The 13,021-nt window shown below is 23.6% G+C and overlaps 4 protein-coding genes across 4 annotated transcripts; all 4 read left to right on the top strand. All coding sequences in view use genetic code 6, as the record gives it.

Moving 5' to 3' along the window:
• Positions 1-3,564: 3,564 nt before the first annotated feature.
• TTHERM_00713380 (ABC-2 family transporter protein) lies at positions 3,565-6,019 on the top strand (the record flags this gene model as incomplete). Its single annotated transcript, XM_001025889.2, has 4 exons — positions 3,565-3,616; positions 3,729-4,025; positions 4,220-4,396; positions 4,494-6,019. 4 exons carry the CDS (start codon positions 3,565-3,567, stop codon positions 6,017-6,019), a joined length of 2,052 nt encoding a protein of 683 aa, XP_001025889.2.
• A 2,008-nt stretch (positions 6,020-8,027) lies between these two features.
• TTHERM_00713360 (hypothetical protein) lies at positions 8,028-10,469 on the top strand. Its single transcript, XM_001025888.2, has one exon. It carries the CDS (start codon positions 8,073-8,075, stop codon positions 10,230-10,232), a length of 2,160 nt encoding a protein of 719 aa, XP_001025888.2. The 5' UTR covers positions 8,028-8,072; the 3' UTR covers positions 10,233-10,469.
• A 912-nt stretch (positions 10,470-11,381) lies between these two features.
• Positions 11,382-11,663, top strand: TTHERM_00713350 (transmembrane protein, putative; the record flags this gene model as incomplete). The annotated part of the gene is made up of 1 exon (XM_001025887.1): positions 11,382-11,663. One exon carries the CDS (start codon positions 11,382-11,384, stop codon positions 11,661-11,663), a length of 282 nt encoding a protein of 93 aa, XP_001025887.1.
• Positions 11,664-11,830: 167 nt separating this feature from the next.
• Positions 11,831-11,980, top strand: TTHERM_00713340 (hypothetical protein; the record flags this gene model as incomplete). Its single annotated transcript, XM_001025886.1, has 1 exon — positions 11,831-11,980. The coding sequence occupies one exon, from the start codon at positions 11,831-11,833 to the stop codon at positions 11,978-11,980; it is 150 nt and encodes a 49-aa protein (XP_001025886.1).
• Positions 11,981-13,021: the final 1,041 nt, after the last annotated feature.

Genomic DNA, 13,021 nt, shown 5'->3' with positions numbered 1-13,021 from the left:
AAAATGGTTCTTAAATATTCAATAGATTTTTTAGTATAAATGAATTCATAAAATTAATAAGAATGTTTTACCTAATAAAAAGATTTCTTAAGAACAGGATAATATTTCAACCAATATTTCCCTTTTCAAAAAGCAATTATTTTCTAAAATGAAGCAATTACTATTTAAATAATAAATTATAATGTTAAAACAAATGTTAACTTTTAAAGCATTCAAAACATAACTTAAAACTCATAATAGTATGTATGAATGTCCTATTATTTAATTAACAAATACGAATCTAATTTGTAAATCTGTTTATTTAGTTATTTATTTTTCAAAAATAGATAGATAGATAGAAAGTTAAACAGCTTAGAATAAAAATTAGATTTAATACTGAATTAAAATTAGTTTTGACAAACAAAAATAGAAGATTTATTATATTTTTATCTATCTATCTATCTATCTATCTATCTATCTATCTATCTATCTATCTATCTATCTATCTATTAATCAATCTATAACATGCCTATATTTATTTAATACAAATTTTACTTCCTTTTTTTCTATTTTATTTAAATTTACATTGATTAATTATATTAATTTTAAAAGTAATATTAAGATGTAAATAATTAATTAATTAATTATCCCAGAAAATTAAATTTAACAAAATATTTTATTCAAAACTTATCTATTTAAAATAATTATTACTTATATTTATTTACCATGCATTAAAAGAAATTTATCTTAAATATTCAACATATTTTAATTAATAGGACTAATTTATTTTTGTTTTTTATTTTTTTAAAATAATTTTGATAAATAGATAAAAAAGTAATACACAATTTATTTGATAAATATTTTTTAAACTAAAATAATGTAAGAATATTTTATAATTTTTATGCTTTTAATGAATAAAAAATTATTTAAAAAAATAAAAAACGATTTATTATTTAAATTTATTTTTATTTTTAGGATTTTCAAATGACAAACTATGAAAAGAAATTAATTTTCGAAAGAATGTTTCTGGAAAATTAAAAATTGTAATTTGCAAAACAAAAAAATCTAGAACTATGAATTACTTTTTAATAGAATAAAGATAATAAATAAAATTGTATGATTGATTGACTATTCTTGTTCTTATAGTCAGATTATCTGTAATTTTTAATGTAATCAGAGAAGTATTCAAACTGCTCAAATAGTCTAAATACTTCATAAAATAAATTTTGTTTTGACTTTAAAATACTTGGATTTTCATTTATCTGCTTGTCTACCTGGTTAGAAAATATTATTAAATTTAATAGAAAAGAGAGAGATTAATATGAAGCAATGCATTTAAATTTAATTATAAATAAATTAAAGATTTATTTTGAATTTAGTTGATTTACTTACAGTAAATTAAATAGAAATAATGGGATTTATTTGCTAGTATATTTTTAGGCATTTAATTATATATAAATAGATAAATGGCAGATAGAGCTAGATTTATAACAAATAAATAAATTAATTAATTGAGTGCTTGTTATTTATTTTTTGATTTGTTTATTTAGAATAGAGGAAATTAAATTAAGATTTAATTATTTGTAAATGGAAATATTAACAGTAAAATTTTTTAATCAATTAAATTAAATTGAATAAATTCAAAAGTAATGACGATATATTTAAATTTAACAGGTTATTGGCATGCATTACACATTTAATAATGAAATTATTTAATTCATTAAAAATAGTACAGCTCTTCCTATAACAAAAATCAAATAAAAAACCTAAATTAGATAATGTCAATCTAATTCAATAATTGATTATTAAATAAGCTTATTCTTTTTATAAATTTTAATATTCTAAGAATTAAAGATATTATATATATAGCCAATTAATCATCATCGTCATACCTACCATTGCGACTATTTAAATATTACTGGAAACAAAAGTAAAATTAAAACCTAATTAATTTAAATGAATGAATCTCTTTCCTTTTAATTGTTTATTTATTTATTTTTGGATATTTTTCATAAACAAAATAAATATCTTCATTTTTAAAAATATTATAAAAAATAAATATTGATTTTTTAATTTGTTTCTTTTTGTTGCTTGATTAATTTGTGTTGATAAAGATTAATTTATCTTTTTATTTGTATTTGTGCTTGTATTTGTATTTTTGTTAGCTTATTTATTATTTTTGTAAACTTTAAATTTTCTATTTAATTCTGTTTTAAAAATATAAACTGCATGTTAATTTCAATAACATATATTCATTTATCTATCCACTTATTCATTCATTTACTTTCCTTGCTTATATCTTTTTGTATTTAGTGATAAAAGGTGAAATGAGGATGTTAGTGTTTTGAATTGTTTTTTTTGGGGGATTTTTAAAATGATTTTTTAAAGGTGAAATTAGCAGGGACGATTTTTGAGGATTGCGCTCGAAAGGAATTTAAACAATTATTAAAAAAATAATATAGATTGCGTTGGTAGGCTTATTTTGGTGATTAAATTGAATAACTCATTTACAAGAGTAAATATCTATTTTAATAAAGATTTAAGCTATTTTGGAAGGAGTTGAATCGACTTTGAAGCGCTTAGAGATTATAAAAATGCTATTTTTATTTTAAGGAAAATGAAAAGCAAACAAAAAGGAAATTTTCTTTATTTTTTAGAAATGAAATTATTAGATTTAAAAATGTTTGGAAATTTAGTGAAAAAGAAAATTTATTGACAGAATTAATTAGAAATTATACTCTTTGCTTTAGCGTCTTACAAAATTTATTTGTAAAAATTGATTAAATGTAAAAATTAATTTCTTTTTATGAAATAGAGCAGCTATAGATAGAAGCTCATATTGTTCAGATCTAAAAAAAAAAAATACTTCTATTTTAGAGTAAATGCAACAAAAATTTTTTCATATTTTTATGCTGAGTTTTTAGCTAATGATTTTTGATTTTAGTTGAAGGATTGATTGATATAAGATGGATGAGTCATTTGAAATGTTATGAGCAGGAATAAAACTGACTGAATTAATATTTTGGTAAATTTACTGATCTATTTCACATGTTAAATCAAAAACTTACATAAAATTAATTATCATATTAAATTTATTTTGAAAGGACAGAATTATTGACAATGAATTACAAGAGATATTTTGGAAGAGAAAGCAGTTGATTGAGAGGAGAGATGACAAAGAAGTAAGCAAAAACATTCGAGAATAATCAGTGTTAGTAATTAGTTATTTTTTAGTTTGTAATTGATTTTAAATATAATGTAAACCAAGAAATTAAAATAATTAAATAGAAACGAGAGACTTCTGGAAGAATTCTTAAAGTTAATTAAATAATATTTTTTTATTGAAAGTGGTAAATAGTGAAGGAAAGTCGGTCATGCAAAATGAATGCGTCGGAATTGAAAAGGCTGTGCATTTTGTAAAAAATAACTTTACAAATTTTTAATAGAAGACTGCTTTTCAAACTCTCTTTATATCGGCTGATAGAAGAAATTTATAATTGAATAATTTATCAAAATAAATACAAAACTAAACAATTAAGAAGTAAATAAAAACAATTGAAAGAATCAATCAATAATATTCATAAAATGACTGATCTATAAACAATTTAGATTAACACTGCCAATAATCAAAATGAAGGTAAATAATTTTTAAAAATAGCTTTTTCATTCTCTCAAGCATCATTTATTAAGTGAATTAACCCAAAGCGCATTCGAATTCATCTCATTTTTCTTTTTTAAAACTATTTTAGTTGACAGTCTCTAGAATAAGAACCCAAGAGACTCTGTAAATTTCGAACCAAAGATAAATCCCGTCCACAATTTAAATGCAAATGCAAACGGAAACGGTGCTCAATCATCAAAAGCAATTGAAATCTCCAATCCAATTGAATTGACTTGGAAGAATCTCAATATCGATGCCTTCGTCAAGAAGCAAGTCAAAACAGAAACTGGCAAGAAAAAAACTGTCACCGAAAGAAGATAAATTCTTAAAAACTTGAGCGGTACCTTAAAGCCAGGTCAATTCACTGCTATCTTAGGTCCTTCTGGTAATAACTCAAATCTATTTATCATTAGTTACAACTCAATAAGCAGCTAGATAAATAAATAAATAGATAGATTAATCAAAAATCTACTAAAAATATTCAATAAAATTAATAGCTTTATCAATCTAACTAGCTTAAAATTAATTAATTAATTCATTCAAATAATTATTAAATTTTTTTCTTCTATTAATGAATAGGTTGCGGTAAAACCACTTTGTTGAACTTCTTATCAGGTAGACTTGTTGCCAACAATATGGAAATCAGTGGTAGTCTAATGTTAAACAGCTAAGAAATTACTGATATCGATGATTACTCCAACTAAATTGCTTATGTCATGCAAGATGATATTCTTCTCGCCACCTTCACTCCTACTGGTAATTATTTATTTAATTAGTTAATTAATTAATGATCACATTCTTTATTTTTATTGTTTATAATTTTGCTAATGATTTCGTTTTTAATTAATAACAGAGGCCTTCAAGTTCAGTGCTGATTTGAGATTAAAGAACTTATCTGAATAACAAAAGATGGAAAGAGTCATGAAACTTATCAAAGAATTAGGTTTAACCAAGTGCAAGGACACCAAGATTGGTAACGCTATGATTAGAGGTGTTTCCGGTGGTGAAAGAAAGAGAACTTCAATTGGTGTTGAATTGCTCACCAATCCTGCTATGCTTTTCTTAGATGAACCCACCACTGGTTTGGATAGTTCTACTGCTTTACAAGTCGTTGAACTCTTACAAAGCTTGAGTCACAAGGGTGTCAATGTCGTCTCAACCATCCATCAACCTTCCTCTGAAATCTTCGATTCCTTCGAAAGATTAATTCTTATTTGCAGAGGTAACATCATCTATCAAGGTGAAGCCCACAAGGCCGTTGACTACTTCACTGCTATTGGTCACAAGTGTCCCGACTTCTCCAATCCCTCTGATTACTTCATGAAACTCATGAACGAAGAAGGTCTCTTAATCGAATTGATGCAAAAGGGTCAACTCGAAATCAAGGATGAAGAAGTCAACGCCCAATTCGAATAACGTCTCGAATTGTTCGTCAACAGCTACAAGGGATCCGACTAAGTTAAAATCTTAGAACCCACCTTCAATCAATCTCTCTAAAAGAATGACGACAGTTTCAATGTCAGCATTGCCAAATAATTCCTCTTACTTCTTAAGCGTTCTTTCATCTCCCAAATCCGTAACCCTATGGATGTGTTGATGAAATCAGTTTAAATGATCATCTTCGCTATTGCCACAGTTATTGTCTTCTAACCCCTCGGTGAAGGTCAATCAGGTATCTAAAATAGATCTGGTGCCCTTTTCTTCTTAGCCACTATGAATGCCTTCTCCTCAATTCAAGGTTCCATTGCTACCTTCTCAGTTGAAAGACCTCTTTTCCTTAGAGAAAGACTTAATAAATCATACAGTGTCGGTCCTTACTTCTGGGGTAAAAATCTTGCTGAATTCCCCTTCCATCTCCTCTATCCTATCCTTACCATCGTTATTACTTACTACTCCATTGGTCTTAATGATGAATCCGCTAAATACTTCTTCATTCTCTGCGCTGCTATGATCTGCACATTCTTCTATGGTACTTCATATGGTCTTTTGATTTCAGTTATTATCCCCAAGATGGAAGTCGCTATGGCTCTCGTTCCCGTCCTCGTTATTCCCTTCATGGTTCTCGGTGGTTTCTTCGTTAACACAAATAATATTCCCGATTACCTCAAGTGGATTGAATACGTTTCTATGTTCAAATACGGTTTCTAAGCTGCTGCCCTCAATGAATTCGACACCGTTAACTTCACCTGTTATGACTAAACCAAAAACGAACCTTGCGATCCCCTTGCCCAATTAGGTATCAAGGAATCTATGGGTGCTAACTTCGGTGCTTTGATTGCTTTGGGTGTTGGTTGCAGAGTTATTGCCTACTTCATGATGCACTTAATCTCTACCCCCAAGAGACCCAAACTCAACGAAAAGAAGCAAATCAAGGCTTGATTAGCCCAAAATAAAACGAAATTAAATCAAGAACAAATCTCTTGATTAGTTTAGTGAAAAAGTAAGCAATCAATCAATAAAATAAAATATATTAAAAATAACTATAACTATTTACCAATAAATACTTATTTTAAATCAATACAATTTATAATTAATAACTTTTCCAAATATCCTGGAATTAGGAATGCTGTTCGAAAACATCTTTCCTAATATTAAGGATTAATTTAACAATAAATACTTGGCTGTATGTATTCATGTATACTCAATTCTACTTTTATAATTTAGTATTCTCATCTATAACTATTTCTTTATTCAAAATAAAATTCCTTAACTAATTAATCTATTTATTTGAACAAATTTTCTTCAACAAAAAAAACCAACAAACAAACGAACAAATTTTATAAATTTTAAATAAAATCTTATTCAATTCAACATCTTTATTGATAACCATTCATTTAAATAACTATATTTTTTTTAAAACGAGTAAATGTTATTTTATAAATAAATCGTCATTACATAATTAAAGAAAATTAAGAAGAATTAAATTATCAAAAATCATTACAAATTTTGGAAAAAATTGAATTAAATAAATAAATAATATTATTTTAAGGTCTAAAAAAATAATTATTTAAATTGTTACAATTTTACTAATTAAATTACTTTCCCAGTTAATTGTATGTCATATCAATTTTAAAAAATGACATTATCAAATATTTGTTTAGTTTTAATTGTTTTTTTTTGAGAAAGTCTAAATATTTTTGATTGATGACTCTGGAATTAAAGAAAGAATAGATTTTAGAAATAAATTGTTCTATAGATGATTTGTAAACACTTGAATATTAGCAAGTAATTTATTTTTATTTTATCAAATATACAATTAATTACTGTCTATCTTACTTAAACTTAATTTTATAAGCAAAGCGATTAATTAACTACAAATTCCATCAATAAAAATATGAATTCATTAATTAAGCTACTTTAAATTTTTATTATATAGATAGAATTCATATTTTAATTAAGAAGATATATATAATTATCAAGATATTTACTTCATAGTTTAATTTATTATCAAATATGTAGAGTTTCTATTATTATTTTTATAAAACTCTATCTTTTCAACTTAATTTAAAACATAATAAGTCTTCAACCTTAAAAAAATGATACATAATTAGTTTTAAATTTATTTGTAAATATAACTTGAATCAGAATATGATTTAAATATTATTTTCTAAAATTAACTTTCTATTTTAATAAATTAATAGTATTTTTCTAATTAAGATTAAATATTGAAAAATATTTGTGCTTATTCCTTATTAGTAGCTATTATAATTTATATATATTACTCTACTTTGTCAAATTTTAATAATTATTTCATATTATATATATCTTTCTCATATCACATTAATTAGAATTGCAATAACTCTGAATTTTATGAGTGAGAGAGAGAGATTATTTTAAAATATATACTGCTAATATAAAGATGAATTAATATTCAAAAATGTAAACTTTCATTTTTTACCCTTAATCTTTTAATTAAAAAAAAAGAAATAAATTTTATTTTAAAATAAATCTAAAAATTTATCTAAGTTCAGATGTTTCTCAATTGTTTTCAGAATGACAAGTTCTTGATTTTTATATTATTTTTTTTGTTTTGATTAAATGGATATGCTTTTGGTATTTAATTAAAAAAATTTAATATATTAATCAGCTACAAAAAAATTAATTTATTAGAAATAAATAAAATTTCTTCTATCAACTAATTTTCAATAACAAATAAATAGATTATTTGATTTTAAGTGTTAGATTTGGAAATATTTTAAAGGATAGCTTTAAATATTTTTTTGTATTTTTATTTTGAAATCCTGTTTTTTTTTTGGTTTATTGTTAGATAATAGGTTAAAGATGAGTATTTAATATAATCCATCTAAGTTTATAAAGTTTGTTTGTTTGTTTGTTTGTTTGTTTGCTTGTTTGCTTGTTTGAATATTAATAGGAATAATAAATAAATTAAGAATTCATTTTAACTTCTATCTTTATAATTTAATAAGTGTAAATGGAAATTAGTTTTTTAGAAAAATATAATAAAATGGATAGCAAAGTTATGCATATTTATAGTTCAGGTTAGGCCTTCAAAGATTGGCAGTAGAAATACATGCAGCAGCAGTTATCGGAGCCTTCTTTTAGGGTCTAGATTTTTTATTATACGCAATCTATAAAGGAGATTCCGCCAGAATAAAAGTAGTTTTTGTAATCATAGCATAGCTAGTCTATAAATTCTCTCAAATTTCAGTTTAATCTCACCAAGTTAAGCAACGCAGATGAATTAAACATTAGGTTTTTGTTAAAATCACTCACTTCGTTGAAAAAAATTAGCTTTTCTGCACTTTTTAATCAAGTTCAATCTAGTTTAGCCAAGTTAATTATGGAATCAGGCTTGACTCATCTATAAGGCATCAAGATTTTGAAATTTCAAAATAGCTTTTTTTCAACCACTGAGTTTAGTTAATTTTTGAGGAATTTGCATAATTTGCAGCAACTACAGCTAACAATTCCAGATTAAGCTGATATTGAGTCAAACATAATCACTGAATCATAGAATTTGTCTCACTTAACTACTTATAAAATTTCGTTTGGATAAGAAGGATAACATTCAACTATTAATCCTGAATAGATTTTACAAATCCCACCACATATTAATGAGAAATGTTCTTCTCTTGTTGATATTGTAATGAATTAGATTATTGAAATGCCAAATTTGAATAAATTAGTCTTAAATATAAGTGGGAGACTAAAGGGAGAAGAACAAATTAAATTGTTGAATTACTGTTTGTCTCACAAAAAACATTTAAAAAGTATTCAGATAGACTTATCTTATCACAGAATAGCATACAATATAGCAAATATCATTCAACTTGATGCTAATATTGAAACACTTAAGTTAAACTGCTCATCTAGTTACAATTTCTGTTTTGAAGAAATCTAGCTAAATAAAATTTAACTTAAATAAATAAATGAAAATCATAACTCCTTGCCTGATTTATCTCAAAATAATAACTTAGAAAGCAACAAAGACGACAATTGTTCAAGCATAATATAATCACATAAAGCAAATAATAAAAATACTTTTATAATCAATGACAAAATGCATGATAAAAATAATCTTTGCAAATAAAATAATTCTTTGTTTTAATTTACTCAATTGTAAAAATTGCATTTGAAATTAAATTTTAACAAGTCTGATTTAGTTAATTCGTTGTTTAACTTTTTACATCGATAAATCAATCTGTCAAAAACACTCAAAACTCTACATTTAGAAATCAGTTTTACTTAAAAAAATATTTGCATTCAGACAATAGGCCACTTTTTGAGCAAAATGTAATCACTTGAAACTTTAGTTTTTAGATGTCACTCAAAGTAAATTGAAAAGAGAGATAATGTTTATCTCCTTAGACAAATCAGTAAGATAAAAAATCTCAAAGAGCTAACTTTTAACATGAAAGTGCAATAAATTGATAGTGATTATAGCGATTTGTTATAATATTTTAATTAAAAATGCATCAAATTAGATATTAACATGTACATTAACGTCGGTTTGATCCAAATTAGCAAAAAAAGTCTTATAATATATCCTATCACATAAGAATTAATGCTTTATTCAGTGAATGAAATAAAAAAATAAACAGACATATTAAATTACTTGATAAGCTGCTTTCGAAACAACACTCAATTGCAGAAAATTTATCTTTAGATGTCTAACATTGCCAATTAGTCTAGCTAGGAAGTTTAACAATTCATTGCGAATTTGTCATGTTTTGAGTAATTGGAAGAAATCTGCATAGCTTTTACATAGTTTAATATCTTGGATATAAAATTTGTATTAAATGAATTAGCAAATATTCTCCCTAAACTCCAGCTACTTAAAGTACTGCAAGTACAGAATCGACACTTCTAGTAAAGCAATTTCAAAGAAGAGTATCAAAAGTTATTAGTAACCTCAATTTCTTCCAACTTATATCTTAAAAATATCAACCTAGAAAACTACTCTAACCAAACATACGAAGACTACCAGCTTCTGTATCTCTAAAATCTCCTAAACGTCAAAAGCAAGTATTCCAAAAAACTAATTCCATAAATTAAATCTCTCCAATAAAATTGGTAATAAATCTTAAGAAAAGACATTATTTCTGATTTAGCAACTTAATTCCTAATATGAAAGAAATTAATTCCCTAACATAACCAAATAATAACGAAATAATACATTTTTTTTAATTTATTTTAACTTCTTATTTAAACATAACAAAAAATACCTATTTATCTTTATATCTATCTATCCATTCTACTTTATTTTATTTGCTTAAAAACTCTTAATTTTATTATTATTAATATCTAACATAAGTCTTTATTGCTATATTTGTTTATTTATATTTAATAAAACTATTCTATTTCACATATTTTAAATACTATTACAATTAATATATTAAATAAATTATTAGTAATTGGTTTAATTAGTTAAATATAAAGAATTTTTAAATTTTATATTATATTTTTATAACTCATTCTAATTTAACTAATTTAAATGAAAATCTTGTTTAAATTAGTAAAAAAAATTCTACCCTCTAGGTTTATTTAGGACCAAATATTATAAATTTTAATTTTTGAATTCTTTTATGGAGGATCACTAAATTAAAAATTAATTTTATTTATTTAATACTTTTTTAAGTATTTAATTTTGAGAAATACATAAAAAATTCTTGGATTTATTGAAATTATTAATTTTTTAAATTAGATTTAAAGGTTAATTTGATAAAAATAAATTTCATTTTAAATGTATTTTAATAATATAAATAATTTTATTTTTCATAGATTTATTGAAAATTTAGGCTATTTTTGAATTAATTTAAATCTTTAGCTTTTTCAAAGATGGTCTTTGTTTTGTAATAGCAGGGTGGCGAAGTGGAATCGCGTTGGGCTCATAACTCAAAGGTCGGAGGATCGAAACCTCTCTCTGCTAAAATTTTTTAAATAATTTGTTATAAATCGAAATGAAAGAATCAAGTAAAAATGAAAGAATGAATGAGTGAATTATTTATATTTGTTTAATTATTGTGCAAAATGGTTTTTGAATGAATTTGATAATAGAATAGCTTTTGCTAATAAATAAATGAAGAGAATAACAAAGCAAGATTGCAATTATAAAAACAATTAAGCAAGTGAATGAGAGAGTGTGTTTAGAAATTTTTTGGCAAAAGAAGATTTATTTGATTTTTGTTTAATAAAAAAATAAATAAATAAAATAAGATTAAAAAATAATAGATTGTGAATAAAGATACATAATTAAAGAAATAAATAGATAAATAGGAAAATGTTGGACGATACTAAATACATTCAAATGGCTTAAAAGTTCCCTAGAAACGTTAGCGTTTAACTCAACAAGAAGTTATTCGTAACTAGAACTTGGTTCAGAAACTATTACTTTGTAGGTGTATTTGGTATTTTCGCCTACTTCATATATAATTAACCTAAAATTTTTGCTCCCTTCTCTGGATATCCTACAACAGTTGCTTACAAGGCTTAGCCTGATTTCTTAAATGACCAAGTCATTTTCTACTCTTAACAAAGACAAAATACTCTTAAAAACTTTTGAAAAAGCATAATAAAATAAAAGCATTTGAATTAACTGCGATAGTAGTGCATTAGTTTAGCTGAAGGCACTTTTTTAGGCCCAGAAAATTAGTTTTCTGATATCTCATGTTGATATTTTAGCTAAAATCTTCAATTAATTTATCGCATTTCTAATTATGGTTTGTGAGTATGAATTAATATTTGTCTGTTGCATTTAACGTTAATCCTTACATAAAATTACAAGCATAAAATCATTCTTTAAAATTAATTTAATTTCCTCTTTCCTCCTCCCGCTTTTCACATCCACTTTTAGATAGCTATTATTCCCTTTTCTATTGAAGAAGTTTCTAACCCCTCATTCATAAATAATATGCATTATTATTTTATATAATCAAATTTTCTTTCTATCAAACAATCAAGCAATCAATCAATAATAAATATCTCAGCAGAATCTTCAAATTTCAATAGAAAATCATACATTCATTTATTCATCATCCTTTTTGAAATAAAAAGTGCTTTTTCAATCAAATTTGATATAATTTAAATGTAAAATTATTTTATCATTGATTAATTTAAAAAAATAAAATCATTAAATAAATTTTCTTTTTGTTTTAAAAATATCAAATTTTGTTTTTAAACAGAGTTTCAAACAAAAAAAATTCTAATTAAAAAATTAAGTGAGAATGTTTAAAGCATGCGTGTTAATTCTCACAATAATATCTTATCATAAAAAAAGTTAAATTATTTACTTAAATTTGAGTAATTTTATTAATTTAATGAATGAAAACTGTTTTAAATAAAATAAATTTAAACAAAATAATACATTTTTCATTTAAATTGAATTACTATCTTTAAATAACTTATTAATACTTGTCCATTCTATTTCAAATAAAATTTTAGTTAAATATTTATTAAAATAAATTGAATTCGATAAAAAAATCAAAAAAATTTGTATAAATTACATAATAAACTTAAAAAATAAATATTAATTTCAATTTGACAAATCAATCAATATCTCTTTTTCAACAAATAAGCTAAGACTAAAAATAATTTTAAAATGTTTATTTAAATAATTATAAAACTGCAAATCAGCATAGATAGATAGATAGATAAATAGATGGAAGGAATTTAAACATAAAAATTAAAAATATATATCAACAAGAATATATTGAAATAATAGATAGAATATAGTGATTGTAAAAATTTTGATATTTTTTTTAATTGAAACAAATGTAATATATTTTTAGATTGAAATAAACAGTTTATAAAATATAATTACAGTTTAATAATGAGAAAGGTTATTTATTTTAATTACTATTTACAGTTTTAATAATACTTTATATTTATTTTATTTTATTTTAGTTTAGAATAGATTTATTT

The sequence above is a fragment of the Tetrahymena thermophila genome, assembly GCF_000189635.1.
Source record: "Tetrahymena thermophila SB210 genomic scaffold scf_8254104, whole genome shotgun sequence".
NCBI lineage: Eukaryota > Ciliophora > Oligohymenophorea > Hymenostomatida > Tetrahymenidae > Tetrahymena > Tetrahymena thermophila.
The sequence above is the reverse complement of the archived record's forward strand: the minus strand, read 5'-3'. Positions and strand labels throughout refer to the sequence as shown.